Genomic DNA, 15,595 nt, shown 5'->3' on the forward strand with positions numbered 1-15,595 from the left:
TTACATTTTTTTATGCAAAAAAAGAAAGTTTGTTATTTAATTAATTTTACTCAAACTTTCAAACAATAAAAATACAAAATTTTGGAATTTAAATTACAGAAAGATATTTAGCATTGTTAAAATATTAAAATCTTTTACTATATTTTGCTTTTATTTAAAAAGCAATAAAAACCACTGCAATTTTAGGAATTTAATTTAAAGTAGGTAATTTCAATTAAAAACAATGGGTAATTTGAGCATGCTCACAATACATGAAAATAGGGAATTTTTTCCAAACAAAAATGAAATGGATTTCTAGCTAATATATTTTTCTTTATGAAAAATAAATATCTTTATTTCAACATCGAAATTTTGTGCACAGATTCTTTTATGTGTAATGATAATATTTTAACAACACAAAGAATTGAATAGCGTTTTAATAAGATAATAGCCACTAATTACTACATATAAATTTACCCAAATTATTCTGCTTTCTACTATCACTATATATAGTCAATTCATGCCTTTTTGCAGACTACATATCTTTTTTGCATTAATTGACTAAGATTTTTGATAATTGAGCTAACCATGACAATAAATCTACATTGTTTTCTTTCCTCCACGACTATACAATTGTGTGTGCAAGCTCTATATCTTGTTTAAACTGCCACCATTTGTTTTGATCAATCAGCATATCTACTGATAGAACCATTAGATTCTCTAGCATCTCCATATAGGTGTGTTGGTTGGTTCAACCTGTATAAATGTTACCCCATTAAAATTAAAAAAGCCCTAAATACAGACATTCCCACTGCCTTCTTACAATCTTAGTTCAAGAAAGGGTATACTTATTTAGATTTAAATCTTTTAACAATAACTTTGCTTTTTCTATTTATTACAACAAAGTTACTTTCATTACTGAAAATTACTAGCTTCTACTTTTCCAAAGACCACCCAATTCTCAGCTTATACCACCTTAATCTTGTGAGCCCATCTCTGGCCACCAGCATAGATTTTCTAACTGCTGCCTAAAGGGATCCCTAAGTGCTGCAGGGAAAATTTGTGTTCATATTAAAGAAAATGTTTTTAAAAAATGTTCGGGCTAAATTTTTTTGATTAAAACTAAATAATAAGCGCATATAATTTATAAATGTAATTTTTAACCTTGCAAATAATGCATGACATTGGGTGCCACCTATCATTTTAAATATTTGTTTTTTTATAAAAAAAAACTTATGCAGTTTTCTGAAATTTATAATCTTCTTGCTATTTCTCTGAAATTTATCACAGAGCCATCTTTCCTATAATTTGGTGCTTTGTTGCTTGGCTTACTGCATTTGATCTATTTTTGTGTATTGTAACTTTTTGATCTTATCATTTAAAAAGGCTTGAAATGTAAACTTGTCATCATGAATAATTTTATGCAAGCTTATATTTACATATATATATATATATATATATATATATATATATATATATATATATATATATATATATATATATATATATATATATATATATATATATATATATGCATTTGTTTAAATTAGTTATATTTTATTTTTTAAGTTTAAAAAAATTTACTTATTTTATGGTGTAATGGTGTTACTTTTTAAATAAAAAAACTTACAGCAGTTCAATGAGTTTAAAAATGAGTTTAAAATTATTTTCAGTTTCTTTTCAACTTAAAATTCTGCTGAGTTTTTTAAAAAGCAACTAATTTATTAATATAAATCTAGGAAATAAAAATCAAAATCAAAATAGTTGATAACTAATTATTAAATACACCAAGTATAAAAATAAATAAAAAATTTGCATATCTTTAAAATTTTTGTCAAAAAACAAATTTTTAAAACAAGAAAATAAATATTTATCATTTTTTAAAACTTTCAAAGTTCTAACATTATCTAATCTTTACTAAACATACTCTACTGAAAAAACTTAGAGAATAGTTTTTTATTTTAAAAAACTTAAAGATAAGGTTTTTATTTTAGAGACCAAAATGAGAAACAAAATAATCACTGAAGTTTTTGTTGAGTTTTATTTACAGTTGATTGGTAATTTTTTTTTTTTTTTAATATAATTCCTAAACTTATTATAACAGAGTATAAATAATTTTTAAAATATTTTTGTTTGATTCTTTTTTATTTATATGAACACTAGGGCATTTTGAAAAATTTTACATTTGCAATGAGGCTGGTCAAGAAATATTTTCAGTAAGTGTTTTTAAAAAGTTATGAAACCATAAAGAGTTTCAAATCTCAATTGATAAAACAAATCATGACTTTTTGTATAAAATATTTTTAGAATTTTTAGATTAGATATTTAAAAGAAGTTTAGTTAAAGAGTAAGAAAAAAAAAGACTTAAAATGCTTTAAATTATGTGAAACAAGAAAACATAATGATGAGAGTGAGTTCCAAAGCATTGATGTTCGAGACTTTTTGTAGAAAAACTATCAGGGTCCTTAGATATTTAAATGAGGTTTAGTTAAAGAGTAAAAAAAAAAGAAAACTTTAAAAGCTGTAAATGATGTGAAACAAGAAAAAATAATGTTCGGTGAATTCCACAGCATTGATGTTTTTTGAAAAAAAAATTAAAAAAAAAGGTTTTTTGAAAGACTTTTGAAATTATAAAATAATGAATCAATCCAAATGAGTTTTAGGTTGATTCATCATTTTATTAGGAGCGTTTAAAACCTGTAAGCCCAAAGTATATTTAGTCGGATTCAATAGAATGCTTGGTCACTGTTATAAATATTAACATTAAAATGGTCATGAAAAAAATGCATTAATTAACATTAAAATGGTCAAGTAACAAATGCATTAATGATGGTTGGATTTCTTAAATGATTGTTTGATTTTTAGTTGGTTTATATGTCAATATATCAACTGAAATCAAACCATGAAACAAACAAACTAACTTAAGTCTTACAAAAAGTGTGTTAGTCAAATGAGTTTAACAAAAGATAATTCAAGTAAGTTACTTCCAAGAATATCATAAGGATATATTAGGATATAATAAGATGTGTAGTAGGATATCAGTAAGATGTGTAGCAGGATATAATAAGATGTGTAGTAGGATATAATAAGATGTGTAGCAGGATATAATAAGATGTGTAGTAGGGTATTAGTAAGATGTGTAGCAGGATATCATGAGATTTGTAGCAGGATATCAGTAAGATATGTAGATGATTATTTTTCTTCATCTATATTATGTATTTTATTTTAATTTTTTTAATTTTTTATGAATTTTAAAATTTGAAATTACACTTATTTTGAAAACGAAACACAATAAAAAAGTACTGATATCCATAGACAAATATTTTTATTAAACTAAAGTTTTTTGTGGAGAGTTTTTTCAAAATGTTTCTTTTGTTTAAGTTTTAAGTTTAGGTTTTCATTTTAGTCAAAACAGTTCTACAAAGCATCTCAAACCAGTGAACATAAACAATTTTTAAAAATGTTCGTTGCAACTCAAGCATTTAAAGAATTTTCTTCTAAAAGAAAGAAATATGGGCCTGCCTATGGTAATGTTATGTTTATTTTGTTGTATTTTGTTAGGTAGACTTGTTCTACTTTTTTGCAAACAGTTTTATTTGTTAAGGAGCAGTTACATTTTTTTTAGTTTTTTTGAAAAAAAAAGTATGAGTTGTGTTGAACAGGAAGGTTTAACAAAAAGTTTTTAATAGATAGTTATCATGTAAGTGTTACTTAAACATGTGTTAAGTATTATTATGTGTTACTTATGTGTTAAGTATATGTTTAGTATTTGTTAATGTGTTACTTATGTTTTCAATTATATGCTATGTAATTACTAAGATGTGTTACTTATGTGTTAAAATATATGTTATGTAATTACCAATATGTGTTGCTTATCTGTTAAAATATATGCTAAGTAATTATTAAGATGTGTTGCCTATGTGTTAAAATATATGCTAAGCAGCATTGTATCCATTACTTTGGATTTTGTAATGATTACTTTGGCCATAACTTTTCACTGGAAAAGTAATGATTACTTTCTCCATTACTATTTATTGGTGCAGTAATGATCTCCATTACTTTAGACATGTAATCATTACTTTCCCATTACTTTTCGATGATAGATGCACGAAAAAAGTTAAAATAATTATAAAGTAATTAAAACAATTATGCATTATAATACATAATACATATAATATTCTATCATCTATGGCTGTGCCATATAATTAGAATAGGTTTTTAATAAAACTCTGTGTCTATGGACTGCTTGCGCTTATTATAAATCTGTAATGCAGATGCATGGAGCAAAACATTGAAGCTTATAAATTATAATAGTTTGTAGTTTTAAAACTCAATCTTCCCATTTTGCTTCAGTAATAAAAGTTTTTCAAACAAATCATCGCTCAGTCTGTTTCTCCGCTTTGTCATAATTAACGATCTATTGCTAAAAATCTTTCAAATGGAGCACTTGGTGGCAGTGTGGTGTTGTATTTAAGAAAAACATGCTTGGCTGCTTCATGATGGTGGAGCATGGCTAAAGTACGGTCTGAATCCTGTAGAAAACTGTCACATGTCATTATATTTGGTTTGCTAACTTCAGAGAAAAGGAAATCATCTTTGTTATTTTCAGTTGGAACATTCTGACCATCGTTGTCTTTTAGGGACTCTTTAAGTTTTTCTTTAAATTTTGTAGCTTGTGCATTCAATAGATGCAGAGACCTTTCCTTCACAGTTATATTTTGTGTCCAGGCTAATTTGAATTTTGGATGTGAAACTGTAGCCAGGAGATATTCTGAATCATCAAAGTAACCATCAAAGCAATTTGTAATTCCTTGTTGAAGAGCTTCTTTTAGTGGTGCCATATATCTGATCTCTACATTTAGGAGCTTTGTTTGAACTGAATGGATTGTTGCAAGAACGTATGCCAAGTAGCAATTAGCAAGCAGGCCAGTTGCTACTTGGCATACATACATACTTGGCACATCAAACATCAAGTGCATGCACTTGATGTTTGATGTATAGCTGATGCAATTACATCAAACGAAGGTTTTTCTTTAAATCGCAAACAACCTAAAGCAACAGATTTTCGTTCCAAAGTGACAGGGTTTATCCAGTGGCATGTCATTCCCAGAAAACTTCGGTTATGACTGCTCCAGATATCAGCAGTAGTGCAGACATAATCAATACTGCAAAGATGTTCCTTGATTGCGAGACACATGTCATAATCAGACAAAAAGTTCACAAGTTTTTAATTTTGATGGTTTTAGTAAAAATAATAAAATTAACACGTGTAAGTGACCTTTAGCTGCTTTCTAAAATTTGATGACACTGCTACTCTACCAGATATTTTAGATACTTTTGACTTTGGGCTTAGCTTGCATATTCAAACCACATTGTCTGTTGCTTTAAGCGTAGCAGATGAAATTAATTCAAAACAGGCAAATACGCCCTTAGTATGCCATGACCCATCTTCTTTATCACAACCACTTGATGAAATTGTCATTGCCATAATATTTATTTACTAAATATATTTAAATACTTTATATAGCTTTATCTATCACAATGTTAATTTAAACCAAATTGTCTTTGAATCAAGATTGTTAATGATGACATGAGGAATTCCAAAAATAGGGGACAAAACAAAAGAAATGGGTAATTTGATATCACCATTACTCATTACTTTCCAAAAAAAGTAATGATTACGTTTTCCATTATTTGTCACAAACCAAGTAATCATTACTTTGCGATTACTTTGAAAAAGGTAATCATTACTGTAATTACTACTTTCAGTAATCATTACTATGCAACACAGATGCTATGTAATTACTAAGATATGTTGCTTATGTGTTAAAATATATGCTAAGTAATTACTTAAAATTTATTGTGTTACTTATGTTTTAAAATACATGCTAAGTAATTGCAAAGATGTATTTCTTGTATGTAAGTGTTGCTATGTATATTAAGTATTTATTATTATCTATGTATATGATTTACTTAAGTATTAATGATGGGTGTCACAGTCTTCTCTGTTTAGACAGCACTTTCGCGCTTAAGTCTTTTTAGCGCTCACCCACACACTCGTAAAAACTTTGGTGAGCGCATAAAAAAAACCCCGCTTGCTAAAAAGCTAAAAGCATTTTGCTATAAATTGCAACAAAACTTTTTTGTTCATTTGTGCAACTTTCACGAGAAATTTTTTACTAGTTTTAATTAAAATTGTTTTACCTAGTTTTTACTCAAAGCATTTTTTTCCCAATTTTTACATTAATTTAAATAGCAGGAAAAAATGAATTTTTTAAAATTGGGCAGGCTAACTTAAGAATAACCATCCTGATAGCGCTTTTTCGTGCGCTGGCATTAAATTTCAAACGGAGAAGACTGATGTCAATGTTTAATAATTATTTATACTTAATATATAAAATTAATTTTGTATATTTTACTTTAAAGGGTTGTTTGAAGATTGCTTTTCTGATTGGAAACTAAAAAGGTAGTTTATTTTCTTCAGTATTTTTGGATGATGCAACTTAAAATGTTATGAAAAACAATGAACACTAAAAAAATTGTATTGCTTTATTTCAAGGTATACAATATATACTGACTTAGTAGTTTATAGAAACTTATATTTTATAGAAAACTAATGATAAATTAATGAAAGTGAAAGGTAGCAGGGTTAGTTAAGCAATTTTTACTACATCTATCAGATCTCTTAAACAGTGCATTTGATTTACATAATTTTTTCAATATTAAATAAATGTTCTAAAAGATAGTAAAGAAAAAAATTTATGTTTTGGATTTGTTTGAGAAGCAATAATGCGGGGCAATAATTAAACGCATATGCATGAAATGGAGTTAGTATAAGAAAGGGACTTAAGTAATGCCAAATAAAAAAATCTTTTAAACTTCTCTCTATGCTTGACTATGTTGTCCATATACTTAACTAGCTCCGCTCTCTAAAGTTAAAATGTAGAAAAAAGTAGTCCTAGTTACTTATAGAATTTTTTTTATTGTGAAGAATTTCTTTTATTGTGAAGGTTACTGTGTTGAATTGTTTCTCTACATTGAAATTTTTTTGGATAATTCCTTGTCAAAATAACAACAAAAATTCAAAAAAATAACTTACTTTCTCCAAATTACTTTAATTTATATCAATTCTAAAAAATATTTGATATAAAGAAGAAAATGTCTTTTAAGGCCAACAAAACAAGTGTCTTGGTCCATCTTGGTGCATAAATTTAAATTAGGTATCAACTTCACACGTTACCTTGCTATCTCACAATGCCTAAATTTGTAAAACAAACTAGGCATATCGTCATCATTGCAGTATTTTATCATAACATCATTTTGACATACAGAAATAAATTTATGAAAGCCTCTAGTTCCTGGTATTGTTTTCACATTTTTAAATCATTCAGATTGTAATACTCTTTTTTTCTGTCAAACATTAAAATAAAAATAAAGTTTTGGTATCAGAAAAGTAGATTGTGTTTACAATGCTGGGTTTCTTTTGCTTCAGGTTATTGATAATTGATTTTGGTACCTCATAATCAATTGCTACATCATGATTTACAGTGGACCCAGAGGTGGATATAGACAAAAAATATTTTTTTGAGAATGCCTATAAAAATTATTTATTTAAACCAGATGAATTTGTGGATAAATAAATAAAAAGTTGTGTTTCTAGATAATTTCTAAGTGGCAATATGTAATTTTGAATTTGGTGAATTTCCAAATTTTTTATGTACAAAGCACTTGTAAGAATGACAATTGATTCTGTTTTAAATATAGTTAAAGATTCTTATATTCCAATAGATAATGATGAGTATCAAATGTGTTTTAATGATGGCTGTGGTGGAGCAGGGCAACAAGCATCAATGAAATCAAAAGAAATGGTTGAAAGCAAATTAAATATGTTTCAATATGGTTTTATTCCCCTGAAACTAGTATTCCATTGAGATAGTAAAAACATGACATTGTGGCAAAATTTTTCACAAAATGCATCAAGATCATTACACCCTGTATTTTTGATAAGGGAAACAAAAACTAATCAAGATTTGCTAGATCTTATTTTCCCAATTACTATTAACACACAAGAAGAATTAAATGCTGTAGGAATTTGTTGTCAGTTTAGCAAAAATTCTCAATGTCAAAATTTATTTTCAAGATAAAATGAAGGATTTACTAAATCCTTATGTACTTACTAAAAAAAACCACAAACCAAATCTGTGTCACATAGATTATGGATTTTAGGTAGAAAAAACAGGACCACTTGGTGAACCAATATGTAATGCAAGAGATTACAATACTACAAAATGCCATGGGCACAAATTAATTATACCCTTCACAAAGTCTTTACTCAGCTGTATTAATTATTCTTAACAATGGTTATGGCCCTGGCAATTTATCTGAGGAAGGTCTAGAAGTAAACAATAAAGATAGAAGAAACTGTTTAAAGCTTCTTTCTTGTAAGACCGCATTTAGAACTGCTTACAGATATTATGAGTCATTTTTTAGAGAGATCTGATCGTGGTGTTATAAACTAAATTATCCATTTGCATACTCCAAAGTTATGCTAAGACTTTTTTTTAAATGAGCATACAAGCAAAAAATCTTATAAATGTATGTTTTCGAAACCAAAGAGATATTTTGATAATTTGTTTGAAAACCTTATATATGATTAGTTATGAAGTTATTAATATTTTTTTACTGTTTTTACTTTTTATTTTTAAACATATATTTTTCATCATTTTTCAACATTTGATCTTCTTTATAGTACACAACTAAGTCATGTGCCAGGATAAATCTGCATGTGTTCTGATGTGGTGTTTATGAAAACTGTGGATTACTTTAAGCTGATTGTTTTAAAGTGTCATTGTATTAGTATTATACAAAATTTAAACAACTCTGATTTCAAAACAATTAGTTTTAATTGAAATATCATCAAATCAAGGTAAGAAGCAAGAAATTTTCGCAATGTTTGATTGAAAATCCTGGTGTACCAAACAAAACAATTTCAAAATAGTTACAGATTGCTTTAAGAACAGTGCAGAGTGCTGTGAAACAATTCAAGGGCACTAGTACAATCAAAAGAATTTTTTTTTTCGTTGATTTTGTTAAAAAAGTTAAATATACCTTAGACAGAAATCCAGAGATTTCTGTTTAAACTTTAGCAAATAAATCTTAGATAATTGCTTCCACTATACAAAGAGTTAAGAGAAATTGTGGCTTTGAATTTCATTGAAAAAAAAGTTTCTTGTTGTGAAGAAAAGTTAAAAAATGTTGCAGAAATATGTAAAAATTATGTGCTTAAAAATCCTGTTTGATTATTGATGATGGAACTTATTGTGGTGACTAGATCCAATCTATCATAGGACACCAATATTATTAGGCAATTAATTGCAAGAAACTGAATTCCAAATATAAATTGAATGCACAAATTTGCTGAAAAATTCTTATTTTGCCAAACAATTTGTGAATACAGTCAACAAAGCTCTTGTTTTGTGACTACAGGAACAAATAACGCAACAGAATACATTAAAGAATGTCTCAAGAAGCGTCATATGCCGTTTTTAAAATCTCGTACGAGTAATCTGTTATTTTGGCTCAATTTAGCATTATGTCACTACTCTAGGACAATTTTAAACTAGCTAAGAGAATATAAAGTAGATTTTAAGATGCGTTCTCAGGTGCAGTGCTTCTCAAACTTACTTAAGTGAAATTTAGGAATTTTAATAAACATACTTTCAAAATATATATAACATTCTATATTGAAATACAATAGTTGAATAAATATCCTTTACAAAATCTGCACAGAATTTTTCTGGTACGTGTCTTACTGGATGAAGTGTGCACTGAAGATTATTACAATAGAAACCTTGTACTTCATTTTGCATAGCAAAGTTATAGTTTTCTGTAAAGTCTCCTAGAATTATTGAACAAAGAATGCATGTTACATTCAAAATGGAGTACATTGGGGTAACATACATTTTTTGCTTTGCATATCACAATAAATTTATATACTTCATGGTAATCATTTTTAATAAAAAAGTAAAAGTACAAAAACTTTATGTTTTGGTGTTAGATACAAAAGCGCACAGTATTGGTTCTTGATGAATTTAACAAAACTCAACATTTAGGTCTTAAAACACAAAACTTGTAAAGCTCTAACTTTACATGCAGATAAAGAATATTAAATGAGACAAATAAGTCTGTTAAGCTTGATAAAATTAGTTGCTTTTGGACTTTATTGGACTTTCAAACTAACACTAAAGCTCTTTTGACCAGACATCTAGCAAAAATTTATCTTTTTCATTAAGGTTTTCACTAAAGTATTTATTTGATCAGGCAGGGTTTACCTTATTTAGTTTGTGGGAATGCAAGAATTCCTTCCGTCTTTGCTAAAGCACTAGATTTTATTATCAGATATTTTTTTATTATTATCGTTAATATAATCAATCTAATATAGTTGATTACTAAAGAACCTAATATTTGGAATAATAAATTCTTAGTAAAAACTTCTTTAAGGCATCAAAAAAGTTTTTTTTTTCATATGGTTTAAGAAATCCATTTCACTGGTGCCCATTTTTCAACAATCTTTTTAATACAATTATGTCCAATATATCTTTGTTAGTATTAAGAAACATCAAATTTTGTAGTCGATCAGCATGCATTGTGGATGTTAAATAGTTTTTTATCAGTTTTAATTTGTTAAATTTTGTTTTTTTGATGATGTACTTATGGGTGCTGTTAACATTAATCTTTATATTTTGTTTATAGTTGGCAAAATTTTCTTGTGGATTTCTGATATATGGTAGTTGGGGATTATTTCTGATATATGGTAGTTGGAGATAAGAATTATTAATCTCATTTAAAGTTCTTTATCTGCATGTAAAGTTAGAGTTTTTCAAGTTTTGTGTTTTAAGAACTAAATGTTGAGTTTTATTGAATTTATCGAGAACCCATTCTGTGTAAATGTAAATTTATTGTATGCGATATGCAAAGCAAAGAATGCATGTTACACCAATGTACTCCATTTTGAATGTAACATGCTTTCTTTGCTCAATAATTCTAGGAGACTATAAGAAAACTATAGTTGTGCAAGGTGAAGCACAAGATTGGAATAATCTTCAGTGTACACTTCATCCAGTAAGACATGTACCAGAAAAAATCAGCGCGGATATTGTAAGAATATTTATTATATATAATTATTGTATTTTGATATAGAATGTTATATATATTTTTAAAGTACATATAAGGTGTACTTGAGATGTACCTGATGTTTTACCTTCTTTTACACTGAAACTTAGTTTTTTTTTGACAACAGCCTAATATAATTTTTTCATGTTGGATAAAATTTTAGATAAAATTAAAGAAACCTTTTTTTGCCTATTATTATTTTTCAAAAATAAATCAATTTTTATTGTATTGTCATAATTATTATTTTGATTGTATTTTCATTTACTAATTAATCTGTGATTTATTTCTGTGACAAAATTCTTTTTTGAAGCAGCAACAAAAGGATTATCAGTGGCACCCAAGTGTTTTATTTTTAATTATTCAACTCCGTACTGTTTCAATTCATATTTTCATCATCGTCAAAATGCTATTACATACAAGAAATAACAATTTTGTTCTCTTTCTTTTTTTTATTTACTAATATTTATTCTAGCTTCTAACTAAATATGCACATAAGTGTTGTTCAGAAACCGATCAATAAAACCGCTAACCGGCAATGAATCCAGATCTATATAATATATTTATTACAAACTGGTTTTAAATATATTTTAATAATCGCTTCTTATTCTTTTATTTGTTTTTTGCACCATTTTACTTTCTTAAGCGCATATGGAATGTTGTTTAGACGCCGACCAACATTATTTTTATATTATTGATAGTGAGAAACTTAGGTCTAAAAACATTGTAAAAAGTATCATATTTAAAATGAATTCATTTTGAATTTGCCGGCCAAAGTTACTTAACTCAATTTTTGCCGACTCAGATTTAGTGTTGGGGGGGGTCACACCCCAATGCACCTGTCTATTTTCATCCATGGCTGTTTCAATTGATCATTCTTGTGGGTGCAAAGTCAACACTTGAATCTTGTCCCTAAATGAACAGTAGTTTCAATCTTTTATCAAATTTAACATTTTGTCAAACTGAGCAAATTTTTTTTAAATCAATAATATATTCATTATCGAAAGTATTATTATGGAATTTTCGAAGAACTTAGTATCTTTTTTAATTGTTGTAATAGTTTTAAGTTTTTATTTCCCAATACTCATATAATTTTCAAACAATTATTAGTTAATTTTATTCATTTATTTATTTCATTTGTGTTATCGTCAGTAATATCAATGTTATCAGTATTAATTATAGGGATCAAGCAATGTGTACATATATTGAAGTTATTGTTTAAAGCTATGGTTCTTAACTTGACTTCTTTGAGAGGTGCTAAAATAAAAAAAGATAACTCATTAAAAATGAATGTGCATAGTATCAACAAACATATTGAACTTAAAAAATATTTTAAACTAAATAAGTGGAATCATAGAGATTATAACCAAAAACGTTAAGTAAAATATTTTAAAATAAATAAGTGGAATCATAGAGATTATAACCAAAAACGTTAAGTAAAATATTTTAAACTAAATAAGTGGAATCATAGAGATTATAACCAAAAACGTTAAATAAAACATTTTAAACTAAATAAGTGGAATCATAGAGATTATAACCAAAAACGTTAAGTAAAATATTTTAAAATAAATAAGTGGAATCATAGAGATTATAACCAAAAACGTTAAGTAAAATATTTTAAACTAAATAAGTGGAATCATAGAGATTATAACCAAAAACGTTAAGTAAAATATTTTAAACTAAATAAGTGGAATCATAGAGATTATAACCAAAAATGTTAAGTAAAATATTTTAAACTAAATAAGTGGAATCATAGAGATTATAACCAAAAACGTTAAATAAAATATTTTAAATAAAATTGCAAAAGTAAAGTTATAATAAAACAGATACATTGAAAAACAGTGAAATAAATTTTGCCTCTTATAAGTATTTATGTATAAATTATTGTAAAGTTTTAAAATGAATAGATCAATACTTTTCCTGTAATTAATCTTAAACTAGACATGATTACTGAAAAAATATTGTAAAATATTTTTTCAGTAATCATGTCTAGTTGAATTTTTTTATTAAATATAACTTGATGTTTTAGAGTTTTTTATTAAATATAACATCACATAATAATTTTCGAAATCTTCAAAAGTTTCTATACCTTTTTAACATTGTAAACGTATGATTAATGAGAAGAAGATCTACATTACTACATTCATGCCAAAGCTCAAATAATTCTGAGATAGTGGATTATTTGACTGGTTGACATGGAATTACCCATTTACTAAAATAGGTTTACACTCTTTTTCTTATATTTTTGGTGAAACTCGAAAAAAAAAAATTTTGGATGCAAAAGTTTGAAAAGTTTATCAGAATATTTTCAGATCCATTGCCAAGCCATAGTAATAAGTTTAATTATTTTAAAAGCCATATTTCTTTTTTTACTTTTTAAAATTTTTTTTTAATATTTTTTTAAGTCTAATAATTGTATCCTCCCCCACCTTTTGGTACAGCTAAAAAAAGTTTATAACCTACAGGGAAAATTTAAATTCATCGATATCTTAGTTTTTAGAAAGTTGAGTTTGATAATCCTCTACATTAATTTATGACTGAGAAATTTGCTAAGTTCTGTGCCTTTTTTTTTATTAGAAAAATTCTAAAAACTTTAAATGGCGTTAATTTGAATGCTGAAGTTTTATGCAGTGTTGAATTGAGAAATGGTATTTAAACTAAGAAAAATTGTTTTAACTTATCAGTATTTCCGTCTTCAGCTTATTTTTAACATTATGATACCAATAAAAACAATTTCTCAATTCAACTCTGCAAAAAACTGCAGCATTGAAAACTTCAACAAGACAACTTTAATGTAATTGTATTTTTAAATCAAAACAACAACAAAAGTTATATTCAGAAATTGACATCAAATTTACATTATGTATTAGCAAGAAAACTTCATTATAATTGATATAATTAATATAATTTTTTACTCAAAACAACAACAAAATTACATAAATTATATAAATTTGATGTTAATTTTTGACAAGAAAACTTTATTATGATTGTATTTTTTTACTCAAAACAACAACAAAAGTTACATTCAAAAGTTGACATCAAATTTATATAAATTAAATAAAAAATTTAGAAATTTTAAAATAAAAACTTTTTTTCTTTTAAAATTTCTAAATTTTTTATTTTAATTTTGGTACACATTTGCTGAAATTTTTTTTTTTTTGTGTAAACAATTTTTTGTTTAATCTAAATTAAAATTTTTATCTAATTAAAGGATGAATGGAAATTTGACTTACGGTTCAAAGTTCAAAGATTTTTTATCAATTTTGAAATTAAAAGCTAAACCAAATTAAGTTATCTGCGCTGTGTGTCTTAAACCGTTTTAAGATAAAAAAGATTGTTCTTGGATATCTATAAAATTCTGTTCAAAGTGGTACAAATTATCGTGAACTTGCGAAGTTTTTATTTTTAAACAAATATGGTTTGTAATAAATTAATATCTCACGTTTTTTTAAAAGTATATTTTATCATGTTTTTTTATAGTGAAATGTTATTTAATATATAAGTAAAGGTATTGAAAGTATTAGAAAAACTGTTTTTGGATATCTATAAAACTTAATTCAAATTTAGGCGTCGTCGAGAGCTTGCGACTTCAAGTTTTCTATTTTTAAACAAATATGGTTTATAATAGTTTAATACCTCACGTTTTTTTGAACAGTATATTTTATCACGTATTTTTATAGTAAAAATGTTATTTAATTTAAGTATAGATTTTTGAATTTGTGATAAAATTTTATTTTTTGCATAATGCATTTATGCATATTTGCATAGGAAGAAGGAAGAGTGTTGCGTAGTATAGTTGCATAGTGTGACATGTTGAACGCTGTTATTTAAGGGCAAAATCGTATCGCAGTATAAATTATTGCTATGTAAAAAATACCAGAAAACGAATAAGCAGCTTTCGGCAATTCGTCAAAATCTTTTTTTTGAGTAAATATTATAAATAGGGTAAAATAGTGTTTGCCACTTAATCACTAAAAAACATGTAGAGCATAAACTACAAAAGAATATCAGAATAATAGGTGTTTTTTAAGATCCTGGTTAAGACAAAATGTTTGGGCAGCGGCTTAATTTTTACTTTTAAAAGTTGACAAAGTATTCCTGTTAAAATGCCATAAAGGTTAAATCTTTTTAGGATACCATTTTCATATGCCTTTAGATTAATATTTAAGATTTACTTTTTTCAATAGGAAACTCAGAATGTCAGGTTATATAAGAAGTTGTACTGCTTCCAGTTTTGGTTTGAAAATCATAAATTTCTGCATAAAAGCATTATTTTTCCTGTTGAGTATATTTTTAAATGTTTGGTTTTCTTATTCTTTTTACTTTTTATATTGCACAACAAAATGCTAGGTTAAGGAACCTCAGAATGCTAGGCAAATGAAACTTAATTTAGAAAAAAAGAATAGTTATTTTTATTTTGAACGTTATCAAATGAATATTTTGCCTA

General features: G+C 26.3%; 1 protein-coding gene across 2 annotated transcripts in view; it reads left to right on the plus strand.

Annotated features, from left to right (window-relative positions):
- LOC101239100 (DENN domain-containing protein 2B) overlaps positions 1–14,876 on the plus strand; it is a 71,452-nt gene extending 56,576 nt beyond the window's left edge. Inside the window, exons 17-22 of one of the 2 annotated variants that reach the window (XR_010642449.1) lie at positions 1,974–2,036; positions 2,143–2,195; positions 3,386–3,506; positions 6,406–6,445; positions 14,360–14,543; positions 14,743–14,876. Coding sequence is in view for 1 of the 2 variants with exons in the window: in XM_065813308.1 (XP_065669380.1) it covers positions 1,974–2,036; positions 2,143–2,195; positions 3,386–3,506; positions 6,406–6,445; positions 14,360–14,438 (356 nt within the window). In the remaining variant the exon portion in view is untranslated. Of the gene's footprint in view, positions 1–1,973; positions 2,037–2,142; positions 2,196–3,385; positions 3,507–6,405; positions 6,446–14,359; positions 14,678–14,742 lie in introns of those variants that run through there. The other variant, XM_065813308.1, reaches the window with a different exon arrangement.
- The last annotated feature ends 719 nt before the right edge of the window (positions 14,877–15,595 follow it).

The sequence above is a fragment of the Hydra vulgaris genome, chromosome 12 (assembly GCF_038396675.1).
Source record: "Hydra vulgaris chromosome 12, alternate assembly HydraT2T_AEP".
Lineage (NCBI taxonomy): Eukaryota > Metazoa > Cnidaria > Hydrozoa > Anthoathecata > Hydridae > Hydra > Hydra vulgaris.